This window comes from Schistocerca serialis, chromosome 1 (genome assembly GCF_023864345.2).
Source record: "Schistocerca serialis cubense isolate TAMUIC-IGC-003099 chromosome 1, iqSchSeri2.2, whole genome shotgun sequence".
NCBI classification, from domain to species: domain Eukaryota; kingdom Metazoa; phylum Arthropoda; class Insecta; order Orthoptera; family Acrididae; genus Schistocerca; species Schistocerca serialis.
In genome coordinates this window covers 945,612,779-945,637,743 of record NC_064638.1, presented here as the reverse complement: position 1 = coordinate 945,637,743, position 24,965 = coordinate 945,612,779, and the positions used below count along the sequence as shown (strand labels likewise).

At 40.4% G+C, this 24,965-nt stretch overlaps 1 protein-coding gene across 1 annotated transcript in view; it reads right to left on the bottom strand.

Annotated features, from left to right (window-relative positions):
• Window positions 1-4,198: 4,198 nt before the first annotated feature.
• Window positions 4,199-24,965, bottom strand: part of LOC126412568 (eIF-2-alpha kinase activator GCN1) — a 255,275-nt gene continuing 234,508 nt past the window's right edge. The window contains exons 39-41 of the mRNA XM_050082216.1: window positions 24,858-24,962; window positions 17,349-17,570; window positions 4,199-4,503 (exon numbers count right to left, since the gene is read on the bottom strand). Coding sequence (XP_049938173.1) covers window positions 4,375-4,503; window positions 17,349-17,570; window positions 24,858-24,962 — 456 coding nt within the window. The 3' untranslated portion in view covers window positions 4,199-4,374. The remainder of the gene's footprint in view (window positions 4,504-17,348; window positions 17,571-24,857; window positions 24,963-24,965) is intronic.

The window sequence follows — 24,965 nt, the reverse complement described above, 5'->3', positions numbered from 1 at the left end:
ATATGCCATCTTCTTTACAGACGAACCACACTTTCCTAAAATTCTTCCAATAAACCGAAGTCAACCATTCACCTTCCCTACCACACCCTCACATGCTTGTTCCATTTCATAACAGTTTGCAATTTCGCTCTCAGATATTTAAAAGATGTGACTATCAAGCAGTACACTACTAATGCTGCATCTGAAGGTTACAGATTTGTTTTTCCTACTCGTTTGCATTACTTACATTACCCCACATTTAGAACGTGTTGCCAATCATCACATCAACTAGAAATTTTGTCTAAGTCATCTTGTATCTTGCTACAGTCACTCAACTTCAACACCTAACCGTACAACACAGCATCATCAGCAAACAATCACAGATTGCTGCCCACCCCATCCCGCCAAATCATTTACGTATATAGAGAACAGCAGCAGTCATATCATACTTCCCTGTGGCACTCCTGATGACACCCTTGTCTCCAATGAACACTTGCCATTGAGGACAGCGTACTGGGTTCTATAATTTAAGAAGTCTTCGAGTCACTCGCAGAATTTATTCCACATGTTCATACCCTTGTTAACACCCTGCAATGCAATGCCGCTCTAATGCTTTCCAGAAACATAGAAATATGTAATCTGAGATTAAAACCTTTTCAAATTTATATAGTTATTTAACAGTAGTAGTTGTTGTTGTTGTTGTTGTGGTCTTCAGTCCTGAGACTGGTTTGATGCAGCTCTCCATGCTACTCTATCCTGTGCAAGCTTCTTCATCTCCCAGTACCTACTGCAACCTACATCCTTCTGAATCTGCTTAGTGTATTCATCTCTTGGTCTCCCCCTATGATTTTTACCATCCACGCTGCCCTCTAATACTAAATTGGTGATCCCTTGATGCCTCAGAACATGTCCTACCAACCGATCCCTTCTTCTGGTCAAGTTGTGCCACAAACTTCTCTTCTCCCCAATCCTATTCAATACTTCCTCATTAGTTATGTGATCTACCCATCTAATCTTCAGCATTCTTCTGTAGCACCACATTTCAAAAGCTTCTATTCTCTTCTTGTCCAAATTATTTACCGTCCATGTTTCACTTCCATACATGGCTACACTCCATACAAATACTTTCAGAAATAACTTCCTGACACTTAAATCTATACTCGATGTTAACAAATTTCTCTTCTTCAGAAACGCTTTCCTTGCCATTGCCAGTCTACATTTTATATCCTCTCTACTTCGTCCATCATCAGTTATTTTGCTCCCCAAATAGCAAAACTCCTTTACTACTTTAAGTGTCTCATTTCCTAATCTAATACCCTCAGCATCACCCGACTTAACTCGACTACATTCCATTATCCTCGTTTTGCTTTTGTTGATGTTCATCTTATATCCTCCCTTCAAGACACCATCCATTCCGTTCAACTGCTCTTCCAAGTCCTTTGCTGTCTCTGCCAGAATTACAATGTCATCGGCGAACCTCAAAGTTTTTATTTCTTCTCCATGGATTTTAATACCTACTCCAAATTTTTCTTTTGTTTCCTTTACTGCTTGCTCAATATAGAGATTGAATAACATCGGGGAGAGGCTACAACCCTGTCTTACTCCCTTCCCAACCACTGCTTCCCTTTCATGTCCCTCGACTCTTATAACTGCCATCTGGTTTCTGTACAAATTGTAAATAGCCTTTCGCTCCCTGTATTTTACCCCTGCCACCTTTAGAATTTGAAAGAGAGTATTCCAGTCAACATTGTCAAAAGCTTTCTCTAAGTCTACAAATGCTAGAAACGTAGATTTGCCTTTCCTTATTCTTTCTTCTAAGATAAGTCGTAAGGTCAGGATTGCCTCACGTGTTCCAGTATTTCTACGGAATCCGAACTGATCTTCCCCGAGGTCGGCTTCTACTAGTTTTTCCATTCGTCTGTATAGAATTCGTGTTAGGACTTTGCAGCTGTGGCTTATTAAACTGATTGTTCGGCAATTTTCACATCTGTCAACACCTGCTTTCTTTGGGATTGGAATTATTATATTCTTCTTGAAGTCTGAGGGTATTTCGCCTGTTTCATACATCTTGCTCACCAGATGGTAGAGTTTTGTCAGGACTGGCTCTCCCAGGGCCGTCAGTAGTTCCAATGGAATGTTGTCTACTCCGGGGGCCTTGTTTCGACTCAGGTCCTTCAGTGCTCTGTCAAACTCTTCACGCAGTATCGTATCTCCCATTTCATCTTCATCTACATCCTCTTCCATTTCCATAATATTGTCCTCAAGTGCATCGCCCTTGTATAGACCCTCTATATACTCCTTCCACCTTTCTGCTTTCCCTTCTTTGCTTAGAACTGGGTTTCCACCTGAGCTCTTGATGTTCATACATGTGGTTCTCTTATCTCCAAAGGTCTCTTTAATTTTCCTGTAGGCAGTATCTATCTTACCCCTAGTGAGATAAGCCACTACATCCTTACATTTGTCCTCTAGCCATCCCTGCTTAGCCATTTTGCACTTCCTGTCGATCTCATTTTTGAGACGTTTGTATTCCTTTTTGCCTGCTTCATTTACTGCATTTTTATATTTTCTCCTTTCATCAATTAAATTCAATATTTCTTCTGTTACCCAAGGATTTCTACTAACCCTCTTCTTTTTACCTACTTGATCGTCTGCTGCCTTCACTACTTCATCCCTCAGAGCTACCCATTCTTCTTCTACTGTATTTCTTTCCCCCATTCCTATCAATTGTTCCCTTATGCTCTCCCTGAAACTCTGTACAACCTCTGGTTCTTTCAGTTTATCCAGGTCCCACCTCCTTAAATTCCCACCTTTTTGCAGTTTCTTCAGTTTTAATCTACAGGTCATAACCAATAGATTGTGGTCAGAGTCCACATCTGCCCCTGGAAACGTCTTACAATTTAAAACCTGGTTCCTAAATCTCTGTCTTACCATTATATAATCTATCTGATACCTTTTAGTATCTCCAGGGTTCTTCCATGTATACAACCTTCTATCATGATTCTTAAACCAAGTGTTAGCTATGATTAAGTTGTGCTCTGTGCAAAATTCTATCAGGCGGCTTCCTCTTTCATTTCTTAGCCCCAATCCATATTCACCTACTACGTTTCCTTCTCTCCCTTTTCCTACTGACGAATTCCAGTCACCCATGACTATTAAATTTTCGTCTCCCTTCACTATCTGAATAATTTCTTTTATTTCATCATACATTTCTTCAATTTCTTCGTCATCTGCAGAGCTAGTTGGCATATAAACTTGTACTACTGTAGTAGGTGTGGGCTTCGTATCTATCTTGGCCACAATAATGCGTTCACTATGCTGTTTGTAGTAGCTTACCCGCATTCCTATTTTCCTATTCATTATTAAACCTACTCCTGCATTACCCCTATTGGACTTTGTGTTTATAACCCTGTAGTCACCTGACCAGAAGTCTTGTTCCTCCTGCCACCGAACTTCACTAATTCCCACTATATCTAACTTTAACCTATCCATTTCCCTTTTTAAATTTTCTAACCTACCTGCCCGATTAAGGGATCTGACATTCCACGCTCCGATCCGTAGAATGCCAGTTTTCTTTCTCCTGATAACGACATCCTCTTGAGTAGTCCCCGCCCGGAGATCCGAATGGGGGACTATTTTACCTCCGGAATATTTTACCCAAGAGGACGCCATCATCATTTAATCATACAGTAAAGCTGCATGCCCTCGGGAAAAATTACGGCCGTAGTTTCCCCTTGCTTTCAGCCGTTCGCAGTACCAGCACAGCAAAGCCGTTTTGGTTATTGTTACAAGGCCAGATCAGTCAATCATCCAGACTGTTGCCCTCGCAACTACTGAAAAGGCTGCTGCCCCTCTTCAGGAACCACACATTTGTCTGGCCTCTCAACAGATACCCCTCCGTTGTGGTTGTACCTACGGTGCGGCTATCTGTATCGCTGAGGCACGCAAGCCTCCCCACCATCGGCAAGGTCCATGGTTCATGGGGGGGGGGGGGGGGGGGGGGGGGGGGGGGTAACAGTAGTTATGGGATCTAAACTGAAACTTCTGCACAGGTCTTCAACTTTACAGAGGTCTTCAAAATACTTACCATCAATGGAACTTAAATTTTTCCCCCACGTTTAGCTGCACTAGAAACATGTGTGGTTAAGTCCTTAATAGTGTAATACTCAAAAAGACACAAAGGAAAAATTATTACATCTCTAGATACGTTAAAAGTCATCTCTCTTTCATACAGATATTTATGTCACAAATTACATAAATCACTTCACAACATGTACAATCCACTGTCTGCCAGTGATGACAGAATGTAATACACATAAAAAACACCTTAGTGCCACAATTAATTTGCAGAGTGACAACTAAATGTTTCAGCACATATCTTCGAGAATGCACACACAATCATGTTATTAAAGTATCATCTAAATCTTCTTCCTTCCCTTCAGGCTGATTGGCAACCTTGCGCAGCACTTTGCTGATGACATCACTGAGTGACTCACGGGCACCAACATCCAGAAGATTCAGGCAACGCTGAAAGTTAAGTGATGCAATAAAGATTCAATTTAATTTCTTTATGAAAATATATCATACTCTGAAGAAGAAAATCATAAATTGTTTTGACAATAATTACAAAGATACTGGTGTTATCTTTAGCTATACAAAGGCCATTACAGACTTCCTTTGATTTTCCAAATGTGTATTCAATAAGGAAGTTCTCCATTTCAGATGGCCCTTTCTCCATAAAAGCATAAAAATGAAACAGAGTACAGGCAGTGAGTAACTTAACTAGTTGATATCCTGAAAAATGTATATTTAAAGTTTCATCTCATTACAAAAGCATAATTATACAACACACTATAGCCAAGGTAATGGAGCACAGTATACACAATTCCATGAAAAACCATAAAAAATACTATACAGCATTCATCATAGGAATAAACCTGATGTTAACATTGTATCATGTATCATCCTGTGTTTGCTGGAATCTCATTGGATTTCATTTCACATGGAGCAGTCAGCCAAGCTGTTGTAAGTACAGTCAAGTATGATAATAAGGATAAATTTTATGCTGATCATTATGTGCACATCAAAACAGGGATAATGTGGGATAACAGGTTTACTAGCAAATTTAACTTTGACAGCAGTGGCCACCCAGCTGATCCAACTAACCTGCAGTGACGTGAAGAGTTGCGATTAATTTGTAAAAAGAGAGGAGTAGAGAAACAATATAGCTTTTGATGTCATTAATTTTTAAATGGAATGAAATAATATACGGCAAAACTTTGGCAACATACTTCATAGGGGATCAGACGGGAAACATAACACGCTCTCATTCTTAGCTAATTTAGTACCGTAGACAAAAACAAGAGTGATAAAAAATCGTCAGAATTAGATGGCAAACTCACCCATACACACACACACACACACACACACACACACACACACACACACACACACACACACACACACACCTGCAGTCTCCGGCAACTGAGGCCACACTGTGAGCAGCAGCAACAGTGTACGATGGGAATGGTGACTGGGTGGGGGTAGGGAGGAGGCTGGGGCGGGGAGGGGGAGAGATAGTAGGGTAGGTGTGCTGGACAGTGGAATGCTGTTGGGAAGCACGGACGGATGAGGTGGAAAGAGGGTAGCGCAAACAGTTAGACGGAGGGAGTGGAGAGGTGGGGAGGGGATAGTGGAAAAGGAGAGAAGTAAAAAGGCTGGGTGCCATGGAGGAATGAGGGCTGTGTAGTGCTGGAATGGGAACAGAGAAGGCACTGGATGGGGGTGGACAATGTCTAACAAAGGTTGAAGCCTCCTCCTCACCCACACCCAGTCGCCACTCCCATCATGCACCAGTGAAGCTGCTCACAGTGTGGCCTCAGTTGGCCGAGAGTGCAGTCATGTGTGTGTGAGTTGGGTTTGCACGAGTGTGTATGTCTGTGTTTGCCGTCTAATTCTGACGATGGCCTTAGAGGCCGAAAGCTATTATTTGAGACAGTGTTTTCGTTGTGCCTATTTGCGACTCAGCATCTCCGCTATATGGTGAGTAGCAACTTTCCTTTTCACAATATTGTCACCGTATAGTTAAATATTTGAGCCACAGAAGCTGCTGTCCATTAGCCTATAAACTCCTTCCATATCTGAATCTGAGGAATACTTTTCACTAGTGGTACTGTCACCTGCAGAATGTATGAAGCCATCCAAGCATCACATTTTCTCCTGTTATTTTATGACATGCTGTTCTGCACCGGGAGTGTATAGGTTGTTAAAGAAAACAAATTCCCAGACTTTTTCTGGGTTTCCCTCTTAAAAATACACTTCTCACCAGGTGAAAATACATTATCTCCACGTTAACTGACAGTATATTTCCCTTGGAGCTGTAAAACTGATTAATCCTTTGAATAGTAAAGATTTTATGCACAAGCACAGAATTTCTTGGCACCATATATATATATATATATATATATATATATATATATATATATATATATATATATATATATATATGTTTGGAAAAATCTTTGACGCGCAAGAACATGGGCGCAGCATAATTTTGAGTTATCAAAATATAACTATGAATTCCACTAAACATACCATGTTAGTTTCTGAAGCACTGAAACTAAGATTGTGATGTGCTTTTGTCAGCCAAGCATAGCTCATATCATCTTATCTCACTATAAAATGACAGCAGGTGAAAGCACATATTCAGAACATAGGACACTTGGTGTAGTCAGCCCATACTGTTAAATAGCGCAAACACACAAATAGGAAAAGTTCATGATTTACATTAATATACATATAATATATAGTATGTCTGTAAACTCAAGAGCGAGCAGCGCTTTTGGTGGGGGAAGTGGCCTTTCCCGGAAGAACCCTACCACTGGCCTACAGGGCCACCCAAAATCAGTTGCCCGTTACCTGTCTAGTGGTGTAGTTCGGCTTGCAGTGATATACGTCATTTCTGTTCGTGGGATCTTAGTTGCCAGTGTCAGTCAGTTGACTTTATGTACTCACTGATGTACTTCAGTATCCGGAAGTGATGGATAATCACCCTGCATTGCAAGAAAATGTGCAGAATACGAAGAAGAGGAGATATTTGTGGAGTAATGAGCGTTTGATCGTCTCTAACGTTATTACAGCGTGTGTTAAGGAGGCGACACAAAAAGAACTGTTGGCTAGTATTACCAGTCCCAATCAAAGGGCTGCAGTTTATGCAAACGTCAGCCTCACTACAATAGGACGCATAAGGAAGGAACGCAAAAACAAGCCGCACGGTTTACAGGAATCGACGAGAAGGAAAAGAAATAATTTAGGGAGGAAACCCGTCTTATAGACAGTTTCACAAAATCGGTCATTCGACAAACAATGGAGGACTTTTACATAAACCAAAAGATAGTGCCCACATTACGAAAATTACTTGCTGACGTGAAACAAAAAATACACTTTCCTTGGCAGAAAGATGTTTTACACAAGACACTGCATGAAATAGGATTTAGCTGGAAAAGATCTGTAAGTAAACAAAGATTCTGGTAGAAAGAACAGATATAATTGACTGGCGATGTAAGTTCCTGATCCAAGTGAGGAAATTAGGGGAGCTAGGCAGAAAATTCTTTTATATCGATGAAACTTGGGTGGTCAACAACATTACTTACAGAAAATGTTGGCAGGGCCCTGGCATTGATGGCATTATGGACAATGTTAGCGAAAGCAGTAGGATTATAGTGGTCAATATTGGATCAAAAGATGGGTTCTTACCCAAGGCACAGTTGATTTATAAAGTGGGATGTGCAACAGGAGACTACCATGGGCAAATGAACTCCAAAAATTTTTCTAATTGGATATCGAATAAAGTAATTCCAAATCTGCCACCGAACTGTGTTATTGTTATGCACAACGCTTCATATCACAACAAGGAGCACAAAATAAGCTCCAACTAGGTCCTCAAATAAAATCGAAATGATTGAATGGTTATTCAAAAATAAGGTGGAAGCTGATTTAACAATGAGAAAAACAAAATTATTTGATTTAATTAAACAACATAAGCCGGAAGACAAAGTACTTGAAATTAATAAAATACTTTAAGCTCATGGACACACTGTGCTGCGACTTCCACCATACAACTGTGACTTAAATCCAACTGAAATGGCATGGGCAAAGCTCACGAATTTCGTCAGAGGAAGAAATATTCTTGGAGATATTTATGTGACAAAGTTGATGCAGTTGGTGAAAGAAGGTATGTAGCCATTTTCTGAGCTTCCATTTTTTATTCCGAACTAAATTTTGCAGTAACTGAAAGAAAGCGTATGAAAACACTTGTCCCAATTGTTAAAGGTTTTGAAACGATAACTCTAGATGACTGGAGTGCATACTGCCTCCATGTGGAGAACTTGAAAGAGAGTACTGGGTTAAGGATGGGGTTATTGTAGACATAATAGATGCCATAGTTATTAATTTAGAAAGTGACGAAGACGAGGACGACGACAATGGCGATAATGACAGTGACAATGTTGATGATGACCTCTAAAATACGATGTATGTAAACAGGCAATATGAATATAATAGAGGGAAACATTCTACGTGGGAAAAATATATCTAAAAACAAAGATGATGTGACTTACCAAACAAAAGTGCTGGCAGGTCGATAGACACACAAACAAACACAAACATACACACAAAATTCAAGCTTTCGCAACCAACGGTTGCTTCATCAGGAAAGAGGGAAGGAGAGGGAAAGACGAAAGGATGTGGGTTTTAAGGGAGAGGGTAAGGAGTCATTCCAATCCCAGGAGCGGAAAGACTTACCTTAGGGGGGAAGGAGGACAGGTATACACTCGCACACACACACACACACACACACACACACACACACACACACACACACACACACACAACTCCTCTGGTTCCATCAGATTCACCTGGTCCTACTCCAAATCCCATGCCACTATCCTTGATGTTGACCTCCACCTGTCCAATGGCCAGCTTCACAAGTACATCCACATCAAACCCACCAACAAAAAACAGTACCTCCATTATGACAGCTGCCACCCATTACACATCAAAAGGTCCCTTCCCTACAGCCTAGGGCTTCGTGGCAAACGAATCTGCTCCAGTCCGGAAGCCCTGAACCATTACACCAACAACCCGAAAACAGCTTTCGCATCCCGCAACTACCCTCCCGACCTGGTACAGAAGCAAATAACCAGAGCCACTTCCTCATCCCCTCAAACCCAGAACCTCCCACAGAACCACCCCAAAAGTGCCCCACTTATGACAGGATACTTTCCGGGACTGGATCAGACTCTGAATGTGGCTCTCCAGCAGGGATACGACTTCCTCAAATCCTGCCCTGAAATGAGATCCATACTTCATGAAATCCTCTCCACTCCACTAAGAGTGTCTTTCCGCCGTCCACCTAACCTTCGTAACCTCTTAGTTCATCCCTATGAAATTCCCAAACCACCTTCCCTACCCTCTGCCTCCTACCCTTGTAACCGCCCCCGGTGTAAAACCTATCCTATGCACCCTCCCACCACCACCTACTCCACTCCTGCAACCTGGAAGGTGTACATGATCAAAGGCAGAGCCACATGTGAAAGCACCCACGTGATTTACCAACTGACCTGCCTACACTGTGAAGCTTTCTATGTGGGAATGACCAGCAACAAACTGTCCATTCGCATGAATGGACACAGGCAGACAGTGTTTGTTGATATGCCTTGGTGCACGGCCAGCACATCTTGCCACAGTGTTACACCGTCCGGGTTATCTGGATACTTCCCACTAACACCAACCTGTCAGAACTCCGGAGATGGGAACTTGCCCTTCAGTATATCCTATCTTCTCGTTACCTGCCAGGCCTCAACCTCTGCTATTTCAAGTTGCCGCGGCTCATACCTCACCTGTCATTCAGCAAAATCTTTGCCTATGTACTTCCCCCTCGACTGACATCTCTGCCCAAACTCTTTGCCTTTACAAATGTCTGCTTGTGTCTGTGTGTGTGCAGATGGATATGTGTGTGTATGCCTTTGTGCGCGGCCAGCACATCTTGCCACAGTGTTACACCGTCCGGGTTATCTGGATACTTCCCACTAACACCAACCTGTCAGAACTCCGGAGATGGGTCCTTTTTTCCCCCCCAAGGTAAGTCTTTCCGCTCCTGGGATTGGAATGACTCCTTACCCTCTCCCTTGAAACCCACATCCTTTCGTCTTTCCCTCTCCTTCCCTCTTTCCTGATGAAGCAACCTTTGGTTGCAAAAGCTAGAATTTTGTGTGTATGTTTGTGTTTCTATCAACCTGCCAGCGCTTTCGTTTGGTAAGTCACATCTTCTTTGTTTTTAGATATATTTTTCCCACGTGGAATGTTTCCCTCTACTATATAAGGACAGGTATACACTAGCACACACACACATATCCATCCGCACATACTCAGACACAAGCAGACATTTGCTTGTGTCTGTGTATGTGCAGATGGATATGTGTGTGTGTGCTAGTGTATACCTGTCATTTTTTCCCCCTAAGGTAAGTCTTTCCACTCCCAGGATTGGAATGACTCCTTACCCTCTCCCTTAAAACCCACATCCTTTCATCTTTCCCTCTTTCCCGATGAAGCAACCATTGGTTGCAAATATATATATATATATATATATATATATATATATATATATATATATATATATATATATATATATATATATATATATATAATTACTTCACTTTTGAAGGCCAGACCTACAAACAAATCAGGGGAACGGCCATGGGAACCAGGATGGCTCCCTCCTATGCCAACCTCTTCATGGGCCGCATGGAGGAGGCTTTCCTGAAGACCCAACAGCTGCTTCCCCTGGCCTGGTATAGGTTTATAGATGACATCTTTGTGGTCTGGACTTATGGTGAAGAAACACTCCTTAATTTCCTCCATAATCTCAACTCCTTTTCGAATCTGAATTTCACCTGGTCCTTCTCCAAAACCCAAGCCACCTTCCTGGATGTTGACCTTCATCTTGTTGAAGCTCACATCCACACCTCTGTCCATATCAAACCCACAAACAAACAACAGTACCTTCACTTTGATAGCTGCCATCCTTTTCACATCAAACGCTCCCTTCCCTACAGCCTAGGTATTCGTGGCAAACGTATCTGCTCCAGTGACGAATCCCTCAACAACTACACCAATAACCTGACCAGTGCTTTCCTCTCCCGCAACTATCCTGCAGACCTTGTCCACAAACAGATTTCCCGAGCAATACATTCCTCCCCGTCCAACAACAATGTTCCTACCCCCAGACCACACAGAAGCATCCCTCTTGTCACCCAATATTATCCTGGCCTCGAAAACATCAACAAATTACTCCGCCAGGGATATGACTTTCTCAAGTCAACCCCTGAAATGAGATCATCCCTTGACAAAATTCTCCCCACACCACCCAGAGTTGCCTTTCGTCGCCCCCCTAACCTCCGTAACATCCTTGTTAAACCCTACAATATTCCCAAACTACCTTCTCTACCCAGCGGTTCCTACCCCTGTAACCGACCCCACTGCAAAACCTGCCCCATGCATCCCCCCACAACCACCTACTCCAGCCCCGCTACTGGTAAAACATACACAATTCATGGCAGGGCTACGTGTGAAACTACACATGTCATTTATCAACTGACATGCCTGCACTGCACAGCCTTTTACATCGGCATGACAACAACCAAACTGGCTGAGCGCATGAACGGACACAGACGAACTGTCCGCCTAGGAGATGCCCAATACCCAGTAGCGGAGCATGCCCTCCAGCATAACTCTAGGGACCTAGGAACCTGCTACACCGTATGTGCCATTTGGCTTCTCCCACCCAACACCAGTCCCTCTGAACTGCGGAGATGGGAACTTGCACTCCAACACATCCTTTCATCCCGCCATCCCCCTGGACTGAACCTACGTTAAACAACCTCACTCCCATTCACTCTTCAGTCTTCTCCTCTTTCCCTTTCCTCTTTAGCCATTCACGTATCTTTTTATCCTACATAGTTGTGTTTATCTTTATACTATATACCTCTTTACTTCTGTATGCATCCTCTTTGGTTTGAAGCTGGCACAGTACTTACAGTAGAATATCTTTGGCTTCCCTCTGACAACCATGCCTCCATCCTTGCTACCCTCCCTGTTTACCTTTCCCTGTTGCTTCATAACCTGGGTTGTGAGTAACTGAATCCACTTTCCCTTCTTCCCTTTTTTCCCCTCTCTCCTCCCTGATGAAGGAACAAAGTTCCGAAAGCTAGGAATGTAAATTTTCAGTTCTGTTTTGTGTATATCTATCGGCTGTACTGAGCTGAGGTAAGTACTGGCCAGCCCCTCTATCTCTTTGTTAGTATTTGTTTCACATCTTATATGAGATTTTCCATTAATCATATATATATAGAGGGAAATATTCCACGTGCGAAAAATATGAGTATGTCTGATTGTGTCTGTATATGTGTGGATGTGTGTGTGTGTGTGTGTGTGTGTGTGTGTGTGTGTGTGTGTGTGTGTGTGTGTGTGTGTGTGTGTGTGTGTGCGCATGTGGGCGCGCGCGCGCGAGTGTATACCCATCCTTTTTTCCCCCTAAGGTGAGTCTTTCCGTTCCCGGGATTGGAATGACTCCTTAACCTCTCCCTTAAAACCCACATCCTTTCGTCTTTCCCTCTCCTTCCCTCTTTCCTGACGAAGCAACCGTTGGTTGTGAAAGCTTGAATTTTGTGAGTATGTTTGTGTGTCTATCGACCTGCCAGCGCTTTCTTTAAACGAAAGCACTGGCAGGTCGATAGACACACAAACATACACACAAATCGATCTGCCAGCGCTTTTGTTTGGTAAGTCACATCATCTTTGTTTTTAGATATATTTTTCCCACGTGGAATGTTTCCCTCTATTGGTAGAAATGTACTACATGGCAGTGAAAGTGTTAAAGAGTTTTCCAAGATAAATACAGTCAAATGTGGTCCAAAGCAATAAATGCCTTTATCACTAGTTGTACACAATCAGGAATAACGTGAGAACTTCATGGTAAAATCAGTTAAATTTTCGCTAGTAAAACATGATTCAATCACGTAAAACCTTTGATGCTTAGAGAACAGCAGCATTTGCTAAAACTCTATCTTGGTTACTATTCACATGATTCTAAGACATATTGCTTAAAACATGTGTGCAATAGCTATTCTAAACACTGCTGAAATTTCTTTCGTAACATGTATACCGATTCTGGACTTCTATGTAAAAAGCTTGACATACGAGGTGCGTTCACATATTAATTTTTATTTTTTGTTAATCTACAACAATGTTATCCTATTCAAAATATTCTCCAGTACATGCTATACACTTATGCCAGTGCTTTTTCCAATTCTCAAAACACTCCAGGAACTGTTTCCTCGGGATAGTTCATAGGTCTCTTAACTGTGAGTTTTTAATCTCATCCATTCTTGTAAAACTGCTGTCCTTTAAGGCCTGCTTTGAAATGTTTATACCACTTGTATGCTCTTGGTTTACTGATAAGAGACTCACCAAAAGCAATATTTAGCATTCCTAAAAATTTGATACACTTTATTCCATTCTTGTAACAAAATTTAGTACAGATTCTCTAATCTATTTTTATACAAAACAAATAGTAGCTGATGCCACCAAAACACATATAACCTTTTTGACAGCTGACAACGGGGTAAATATCCAATATGCAAAACATTGCACAGATATGTTTCAGACATGTTTACGAAGACAGTGACAAAAAAATACAACACACAAAGTTATAAATTTCTGGTTACCTTTTAAACACTCTTAATGTTGCAAGAATTGTTAAGTTTCAATGCAGCCCTTCAAAGAAAACTTCTAACTTTTAGTATAAACAGAAAGTAAGAACAAGCCTTAAATTCTACAGATTGATTGCACTATATCTGGTTCGTCTTACGAATAGAGGAACATACATTCATGTGAGTAGGCATTCAGTTCTATGTTTGTAGTAGAACCCTGACTTCCGTTCTTAAGTTAATATTATTTACTCTATAATGTTTTGTTTCGAAGAAGCTATCGTCTTTTGTTTTCCTTATACTCTTTAACGCATTTTTCTAAAAATAAACGCAGCCGGAACGTATCTGTACACGGCGTCGCCACAGATTTAAAGCGCGCACCACGTTAGGGACGGTACTACATTGTGAAACAGCCTGTAGAAGCACCCTGTGACGTAGCAGGGTAGGCAGAGTGGGGACTCACTCGCTCGCTCTTCAGTTTACCGACAGACTATAGCTACAAGAAAAGCTAACCTTCCACAATGTTTGTCTTTCTTGCATGTGTTACCCTTTAAGTTATGTCAAAGGCAAATGTGCTGTTAAAATTTTAAATGATATAAATGTCTGGTCTTCTGGGCCCAAAATGTCTCCTCTGAGCGTCTGGTCCTCAAAGTGTTTTCAATGAGAGTCAAATGCTCTGTGATTGAAGAAATTCATCACACATTCTCACAGTTAACATAATTCATCTTCGATAAAAGGAAATCTACTTTGAAAGTAATGCTTCTCAAACCACAATTCACAAAATTTTCCTGTGACCCGTTAGAAATAGATTCATTTGAGCAGTTGCTGGGGAGCACCAGAAGACAAGCTTCATTGCGCACGCACAGCTATGAGGGTGTAGCAAGCCCGCACTTGGTGTTTGCTCTGCTCACACACTTTTCATTGCCTCTCCGTTTGGAGGGGTATATGGAGTTATTGTACTTAGGGCTTGTACTTAGGGCAGATAATAAGGAATGCAAAATTAGAAAGCAGTCCTTGGAACAACATTCATTCCAAAACTAGACTCTACAACTTAAAGTACCCTAATATTTGCTACGTGGTGACTTCAACATAGATTTTTTTTATTCGTACTCCGAAATACTGTTATTTACCATTTCCAACCAAGTTTAAATCTACACAGCTTGGAGGAAGGGGGTAGGGACTAAGTAAGAAGAAATACAAATTTCTTGCAAAACTAAAAAGAATTAGTTGTTTGTATACTCTAGAACTAAGAACAACAATAAAATTTCTATGACTTTTTCAAACTGTGTAAAAATTAATAAGGTTACTTGTGAAACCAAGAAACTTTACAATTGGGAGCTAATATTCTGCTTCAGGAGTAAATATAAAGCCTTTTGAGGAGTTACAATGATAAAACACGGTGTGATGCGTCTCTAATTTACCAAAGGATGACATTCTTGAAATTTAAGACGTAAACCACACAAATTAAGAAATAATTTCAGGCCTAGAGGAAGAACGAAACAAGTATCAAAACATGTCTTGCAATCAGAAAAGATTCTGTTTCACAGGAGGCAGATATATAAAATTCAGCTAAAGCTTTTCAGTGTGGTTTTCGGGATGCCAATTTTCTTGGAATACCGCTACTGTATTATCTCATGTTCCAACCTTTATTATGGCATAATGCCATATGTGCCAGAACATGAAAATGTATGCTTGAAATTCAGCGAACAGTTGAAACTAGCTAACAGTGTGGAATGAAACACTTTGTTTCAAATGAATTGACTGCCTGTGTGGAAAAGATTAATAAAAGCCAAATTTCCTTAGCAAACTGACAAAATAAATTCATTGTTTTGCAATGTTATTAATGCTTGATCTTCAAAAACTTGGAAATAAAATAAAAGGAGAAAACTGAAACTAACAACATATTTTAGTCTTCCATAGTTATGTGAATGTATTTTAATTCATTTGATAGCTCCCAACCACACAAATCCGTTTTGTTTTCATCTGACGAGAGAGAACAGCAAAACCACAAAACATAAAAGCAGGTCACATGGAGACTACTACTCATTACAATTATGATCACTCTGTGCATGCACGAATCTGGCACCTTGGGAACACCAAAAATTTTTTAGAGCAGCTACAGGCAAGCATATGAACACACTGGCATCTGCTCCAACAAACCTAATCTAAACAGTTGTGACGCCCCACTCATCGAAAGCAGTTCATGGCTACAAAGTGTTGCACAGTCTTCGTCCTAAAGCCACTAACACATTTTGGTTTCGGTGGACGCTTGTGTGCACGCTGTTTTGTTGTTGTAAATGGTGCATTGTAACTTAAAGTTTTATGCTGGTGTTTTTCTCTCATTTATGTTTTATTGCTGCAGTAATATTCTGTACAAAAATTTAACTTTAAACTAAAACAATGAAAAATCCCCAGAATTCTAAAAAGTTCCCAGGTTTTAACGGTTTTCTCCAGGCTGAAAAAATTCCCAGGTTTTCCCCAGATTTCCCAAGATGTATACACCCTTTGCATCCCAACAATGTGTGGGAGTGACTTGTGACAACACTTGGTTCCAGTACGTCTGGTAGCTTAAATGCCTTTTTATTTCTTGTGACAAATCCCTTAACTTGACACCAGATCAATTCTATTGGTTTCAGATTACACTGGCACAGTAGCAACCACAGTATTTGTACAGCATGCTCGATGGTGTGAAAGTTATTGTTTTCCATTGTTTTTACTATGCTCATCACTCTGGCTAGTGTGAGACCGTATCTGTGGCTTATAACAGTGGACACAGTCTAAATAAAAAGTACCTGATTTATAATTTTCGTTCCAAAAATTTATTTGTAATGTTTGCTCCATTTAAATAATCTTTATTAACAATCTTTAATAAAACTTCAACAATTATGAATTTATATGTGGAATGAAAACTGGAATTTTATGCTAGATATAATTATACATGAGAAGATGTGCATTGTTCATAAAAACGGTGATTAGATATTTGTTAATTAGCATACATTTGACGAATTTTATATTTAAATGATGTGGGTTTTTAACTGAATGGTGGTGTGCATGTTTTTGTGTTTTAACAAAAACACCTTGAGTTTGGAAAACAAAGTTTCTGGGAAAACGTCAAAGATAATAAAACTTGTGAAAAACATTAACAACAACCTGCTTCTCATCATTTTTCAGTGCTCCACTATGGAGCAGGAAGCAGTATCAGCCATTTTCAAAGTAAGTACTAATGACACAACAATCAAAGCACAACTAGTCTTTACAGAGACTACAACTGTAAACGATTTTTGAAATAAAACTTCACAGCTGCAGTATGAGTACGAAAAACATTGGTGGTTTTTAATACATTAGAATGACTTAAAGTTTCATTTATAGTAAGAAAGTAATAAGATACCTAATACATAAGCAGAAAATACTTCCTACAGTGGACCACCACCTCATTGCGTTTGTGTCTGTTTGCATCATGTTTATTCATATGATGAATGGGAGTATTGTTCAAATTAAGCTAAATATTCTTTAAGAGACTATATCGAAAGAAGTCTAATATGCAAAGAGAGAAAGAAGTTAACAACAATCCCAATAAAGTATCTACTATGTAACGTATTGACAAACCTGTTGCATCTCATCCCCATGCCTCAGTCGAAGAACAGAAACTAGGGCAAATTCACTATTGGCTTTCACGTAACTGTTTTTCTCCTTGGTTCCATTGACTAACATAGGTATAATGAGCTTCAGGAACTCTGGCGCCATTTGTTGCGGAGGAACATTCTTAGCTAGTGATGAACAGACCTTGGCAAGAAGTTGTTTAACTTCATTGCTGCTATGATTCATTGTCTGAAAAATTGATACATGTGAATTAATTGTAAATCAATACATTTTTATATCATGCCAGTATCACATACAGAAAGCACAGAATTAATAGTGTTCTTTACACATTAAGTGAGAAGAAACAAAACAGCTAAAATATGACAAGCAGATTATACATGGAAGGTCAGAATGAATTGTGACTTTGAAAACAATAGGAATCTTGCTGTGACGTTTAGAGATGGTAGGGGATACTGTTGGCCATGTTTTACACCTATTAACATCTGGTGCAGTGGAACAGTGCCAGTGGGGTGTGGGGTGTTGCATGTAGTGATTTTTTGTGTGTGTGTGTGTGTGTGTGTGTGTGTGTGTGTGTGTGTGTGTGTGTGTGCGCGCGTGTGTGAACACGCGCGTGCGCTCGCACAGTTAAGTAATTTTTCAGTGACTGGATTGGTAGGAATCGAGCTTGCAATCTTTGGTTGTCAGAATTACCACACAGTAAACTTTATGAGAGTTTGTCTCACAAACGACGGATCAGTACTTTTGTTTTAAAATCCAAATGCCATCTCACACAGCAAAGAGCTCTGGAACAGATTTGGGGCACCTTGTGTACACTTCTGGCGCCAATTCTTCCAGGTTTTAACAGCAGCAGCATAAGAACTCGTGTGGTGACAGGTAATGAAATGTGGGATGAGTATGGCTGAAAGAGTTATTGGGGCATCCCACTGGGGGCCACAAATAAGAAATACCACAGCATCTGGCAGTTACCCACTGCAAATAATTTGAGATAATGCATCCAGTTTTATCACATGTTAGGCAGCTAAGAAGATGAAAATAGTTTAAGATCATTATCGTTCTTCTTCAGGCCTTTTACATTCTCAGCTTCGTCTAGCCTTTCAGCTTACTAAGTTTTAGTACACAAGCAAGGTTTTTATACCCACGTAACTACTCTGCAGTTCACACTTAGGTAGTTGGCAGAGTGTTCACAACACCACATTCAGAAATTTTATTGATGCTTCCAATCATGAGTAACACGCGAAAAAAATGAACACCCACATCTTTCCATATGAGCTCGGGCCATTTCTCTCTATGTAGGTGGGTGTCAGAAAAATATTTTTGAATTTTGAGGAGAACAGTAAGGGAGGTGCCGTACACAGCAAATGTCTATCTGTTGGTAATTTCTCATTCAGATTCAGAAGCCCTTCATGTATGCTCACTGTGGAATGTGCTGTCATTTTGCCTCTTTTGTTGGTTACAATCCACACACTCACAAATCTCTGTACTGCACACAAACTATTTTCATTTGAGTTAGAAACTGCTACAATAGTATGTGACAAGACTTACTGATTTGCAGTACTGTTACCCTGAGTACGTTAGGCAGAATGTGTTAAACAGAAATATTTTTAGTTGGGTGGTGCTAAAAGAGCAGTTTCAGATATCATTCACTACTGGTGGGTTTCCTGAAGACAGTGCAGAGAACTGCACCTTGATATTCTATAAACTACCGTGTCAGTTATGTATATATGTCCTGTTTATACCAACCATGAAAGCATCTGTTTGTGGCATTAAACAGCTCTTTTTACGATATTTTACAAATGTTACTCTGTGCAATACATATAACTACCCACATCAAAAATTCTCAATTTTCTTATAATTTTCGAAGCAAATTTTAATCTGAGTTGCACTATAGGGGGCTTTCTAAACTAATCCATTGGCAGTTTCCTTAGAATGATTGTTTAACTTTTTACTGATAACCTATTTGTGGCATTAACAATATCCCTGAGTGTACCTGTAATGTAGTGGACAAAATGGTGGCTCTTATTTTTCAAATTTGTTTTTTACTTTGTGCTAACTGCTACTTATGTACCACTGCATAGAAAGAGAGCCATGTGCAATTTTGGATTCACAGAAAAAGGGGAAGCCGTGCCCCTAATCCTATACATGTGTAAAAGAAACCCGATTACTTGTTGTCTCACAAAAGGTTACACTGACATACCTGATCAACCATTTGCTTTCAACTTAATTATTACATTTGTTGTGTAAACTTCAATAAGTCAAAATATAACACTTTTGGCGACATTAGTATTTCGCTTCAAAGTAGCAGACAAACAACTGAGAGAAGTACATTGTAGTGTCAAGGAACTTGTATATTTTATGAACAGTCTTATTGTTTATTATTTTTTTTAGTTTTGTTGTTAGTGAGTGTTGAACAAACTAGCTTACTTGGGTTACCTAGTGTCTGTGTTATTCAGAGTTTATCATAATTGGAGGAAAGCATCCACCAAAGTGGTGACCCCCTCGTGATTCTTCGGAAATGAAGATATTCTTTTCATGGGACTGACAGACACAATGTCACAAGCAACTGTGATGGAAGTCAAAATGGAACAACTTGCAGCCTTAAGTATGTTGAAACATGCAGACATCGACTTCACTCATCAAGAACCAATTTCGATGAATGATCTTGTGTGAGCAAGCTTCCATCATTTTGGTCCAACTGCCCAATGACCTGGTTTACGCACACTGAGTGTGTTTTTCAACAGCACAGCGTACTTACAAACGACAGTAAGTACATCATCATGGAGGCATTTTTAGAAGGTGCTGTGATGGAGGAAATAGAAGATTGTTACATCACATTAAAGGAGGCACTTATGCAATGATATACCTTGTCGCCAAATCTCAGACTACAGGGGGCTTGTAGCGATTAACTGATGGGTAACAGATCCTAGTCTGAAGTGATGCAGCCTTACATGCATTGAGAGGACCAGATTTGTTACCAGAACAGTCACTGCGCATGCTATTTCTGCACAAGTTGCCTGTAGGCATTCGTGCAGCAATAGCCACATATCAAGGTTTGTCACTGCGGGAGCTAGCAGAGATGGCAAATGCCATATCGAATAGTCTGGCAGAAGTTTCCGTATGCACCACCTCTGGAAAAAAGAGTAATAATGATCACAGAAAAGGCGCAGAAGCAGTACAAGCTGTCAATGGGTCATGCAGACCCCATATAGAGGCACCAACACAAGAAGAAAGGGTAGAACAGTTGGAGGAACAAACAGCACCCATGAATCTAAAATTTTCAACACAGCAGTGCGAGGTATGATGCCTAGATGAGTATACTAATGAGAAGAGGACAGGGTGCAAGAAATATGATCAATGCACAGCCGAGACAGATATGGATCACTGGTACTGCTGTCACAGGCTTTTCGGCAAAACCACACACTGCTGTATTACACCCTGTGGTAGAAATGCCATGGATGGATGTTAAAGGAGCTGACATCTGCCACTAGCAACTTGTGCATCCTCAAGAAAGGTGCAAAGAAAGTTGGTGGACGTGATGCTTATAGCAAAGCAAAAGTCACAGGGCTTATTTGTATGCGAACACATCTTCGGCAAGAGTTTTTTGGTGGATTGTGGTTCATCCCTGGCTCACAGATAAGCATCTATCTGAAATAGCTAAATGTTACAACTAGCTGCCAATGGAACACAGGCTTACATCAGCAAACAAGTTGGCTGTTGTAACCTATGGGGAACAGAGACATTTATTAGACTGCATCTTTCATTTGAACCTGTGTCTCGCCAATGCCACCAACCCCATACTTTGTCGCATTTTCACTTATTGCCAGATGAAGAAACACCCACTTAACAGGGTAAAAACCAGTAATCACACCACACGATACGATGTAGGACAGATTGAAGGCTTTACAATCATCAGGAATGGGTATTACAGCGTATAAGGATGAGCCCTTTGGTTGGATAATACAAGAGCATCCATCACTTATCCACAAATTCACTACCAAGGGGAGATGCAGACACACTGCAAACCACCACATCTGCACAATGCTGGGCCAGCCTGTTGCAGCTTGTCCCAAGGAGACTTCCACCTAACAAGTTCGATGTGGTGCAGGCTGGGTTTGAAGAGATCCTGCAACAGGTATTGTAGACAGATCAGACAGTCTTTGGGTGTCTCCCCTTACACATGGTGCGAAATAAAGATGGAGCATAGTGATTATGTGGAGACTACAGAGTGCTCAATGCTCAGACAATACCCAACCAAAACCAGATGCCAAATGTAACAGAATTTAACAGTGTTATCGCTCAAGCTCCATTGTTTAGCACTGTTGACTGTGCAAAGGCCTATTTGCAAATTCCGGTAGCGGCTGGTAATACACCAAAAACCATGGTAACAACACCCTTTTGAGTTTTTCAGTACAGATTTATGCCTTTCATGTTGAGAAATGCTGCACAGATGTGGCAGCATTTTATACAGAAGGTACCGCAGGGCCTGTCATTTCTATGCTGTTACACGAAAAATATTCTCATATTTTCACTATCAGCTGAAGAGCATGTGTCTCATTTGTGGCAGCTTTTTCAGTGTATAACAAAGGTGCCCCGCATGGTGATACAAGCATTTGGTGCGACATCATGAGGAGTATAGTAACCTTACATTTCTGCAGAATGTAGATGGATGGTCTTCCAAGCACTTCATAATCTGGCACATCCAGGCATAGGTACTACAGTAAAATAATTGGCAAGCAAACTGATTTGAACTGGAGCACAGGACTGCAAAACTTAGCACATTCATGCCTCAAGTGCCAACACAGCACAGATAGCCAGCATACTTTTATACCAGTTATGCAGTGGTGTAACTACATGGTATGATTTTCCCTCATACATTTGTACATTGTGGGATCGTTGTCATATTCAGATGGCCATTGTTTTTGGATGACAGACATAGATCAGTTCATGAGATGGGCAAAAGCTACTCTCCTACCAGACGTATCAGGAGACACAGTGACGAAGGCATTAGTGAGTGCATGGTTTTCGATATTTGGTATTCCTCACTCAATTACACAGATTGCGGACAATAGTTCGAATCACAGCTTTTTGTGGATATCCAACAGTTATGCAGTTGTAACCATTCATTCACCACCAGCTGTCACCATCACCCTGAGAATAATGGGATGGTGGAAAGGCTGCTTATACACCAAAGGCTGCACTGATGTATTCTTCATCTACATGGATGGAGGCGTTACCGCTAGTGTTGTTGGGACTGCACACAGCAATCCAGGATGGTCTACAATGTTCACCAGTTCAAATGGTTCTGTGAGGAAGTTGAGGGCACCAGGGGAGCTCATAAGCCTGACAAAGAGTTCAGACCTGCCTCAAAGATAACTGGGTTCTCATGCACATTCTGTAGACTGGTTAAAGCTAGCATATCCAGAAGCGGAGGAACTGGCTCAACATCGCTTTCATCAATTCTACACCAACACACATTGAGAGGGCATCACGGTGACTCCGAAAGACATTGCCACTCACAATTATCAAGCCAGAACTTCTGCAGCCCATTGTTACGGGGGCTGGACATCAAGTCAAGCACCAGTAACTCAACATTCCGCTAGCACCAGGATTTTGAAAGGGGTCCAGGAGGGCAGAGGGGATCTTAATTTTCATGTCCATGTGAAGGATCTGTCTTAATGAACTTGTCGCTCCACACAAATCAGACAAAAAAATTGTTGTTTTATTATAAACAAATTGTTTGATCCCATTATTGATGACTTCTGGCACTTTATCAATTCCTACTTCAACCCTTTTGCTATTTTCAACTGATGTTTCTGCCTCAAGATTCAATGTGATGACCATCAGAAGACAAATAAAGAACAAAGAATGCAAATGCAACAAATTCTGGAGAGTGGTGCTGTAAATGCTTGCAAAGGAGTATAACACCTATGTGGTGCTTTGCTCTTTTTTACTTGTGGTGATGGAATTTTTTTTTTCCAAAAGTGTTATCAGTCTATGTTTCTGCAAGTTCCCCAAACTCAGGTCACTCTGATTCAACCTTGCTTGAAATTGGCGTCACCAATTTGGCAAGTTACTCTGAGAAAAAATCATCAGAAAGATCTGAATGATAACAAATTAAACAACTGAAACTTGAGTAAAATTATCAGCAGATTTCTTTTTTTCCATTTTCAAATGTATTTGTGTTATAAATTGATAAATAAATGAGTTACTGAATTGTTGAATTTCATTTCTGCTCTGCTCTAGCCTCTTCCCAGCTGCCTCTGCTTTTTGCTCTTTCTCAAGTAATTGATGACTGACTGCATGCATGATCCCTGACATTCTTTCAGCCACTGCTTGATCAAAAACTGTTTACCTTCTTTATTGGTAATGATGTTAGCATTTGCTATGTCTACATGTCATGAAGATTTTGAACAAGATTGTTTCTTCTCAGTTCGATGATCTTCCGACATGTTATTACGGTGGCCAACACTGTTGATAAAAGCTTCTAATTTCAATGTGAAGTTTCTGAGCACATGTTGCTCTTTTCCCCAATAGATCCTTTCTGTGCACTTAGTGGGGTGACTTGCAGTTAATTTACACATCTGCAAATGTAAAAGAAATGCTTAAATGTTTGTTTGGATTATGACAATTTGCTTCTAGTTTTTTCATGGGAGTAGAACCAGAGTAAATATATTTTCTCCCATAAATGATGAGTCCTTGCTACAACTGATATTTTCCTTTCAAAATGAAACACTGCTAGGTTGGACAAGATCGTGAATGGCTCAGTTTGCTCTGCCCTCTTTCTAGCTGCCTTGTGGTCACTGAACTGTCACTTCATCCCCTTGCTCCCTAGAGCTCACAAAATACACATCTGACATCTTTGCAATGTGTGCCACTTTTCTATAGATTTCCACTTCCTTCTCCTTTCTCAAAGTGGTAATTGACTTTTTTATGCACATCATCTACACAAAATGCTAGTACAAAGGATACTGTAAAACACTATTGCCAACATTCACAATGGAATTTAGTATTTAAAATATGCCATTTATTTTGCTGTCTCAGTTACACTATTTTTATGACTACTTTTGATTCAGATCTTTCATAGTTGCTCAAAAAACCCATCCTGTTCATATGGAAGCAAACATATGAACAATGTCGAAATTCTTAGTTGTATTTCTACATGGACATTATGTGTTGCTTATGTAACTACAATAATCTAAAGATGATCAACTTTGATTGAAGCTAGTTACATCAAGAAAAATACATGTGCAACTGGGATGCCAAAATAAATGATAAATTTTAAGATTATTTAAATGATTGTATGGCTGCAATAAACCAACTGTTACTCAAAATCATGCTTCATTTCCTCTGAAAACCATGATTTTTTTAACTATATTATTTTCCCTAGACACACGCAGCCAAGTTTCAGTACAGTCTACTACTAAACCAAAATAGAAAATGCTTCAAATAACTATTAATGGCATTACAAATACACTCTAATACCCAATTCCAGAAACAGTTAGTTACAAGTGTACTTACCCTTACAAATGGTACAAGAAGTTGTTGTGGAAGCTGTTGTCCTGTTGACATCAAATGCTGGAAGAGATAGCCACAGCCACGGACACCATTCATTGCAATGGGAACCTG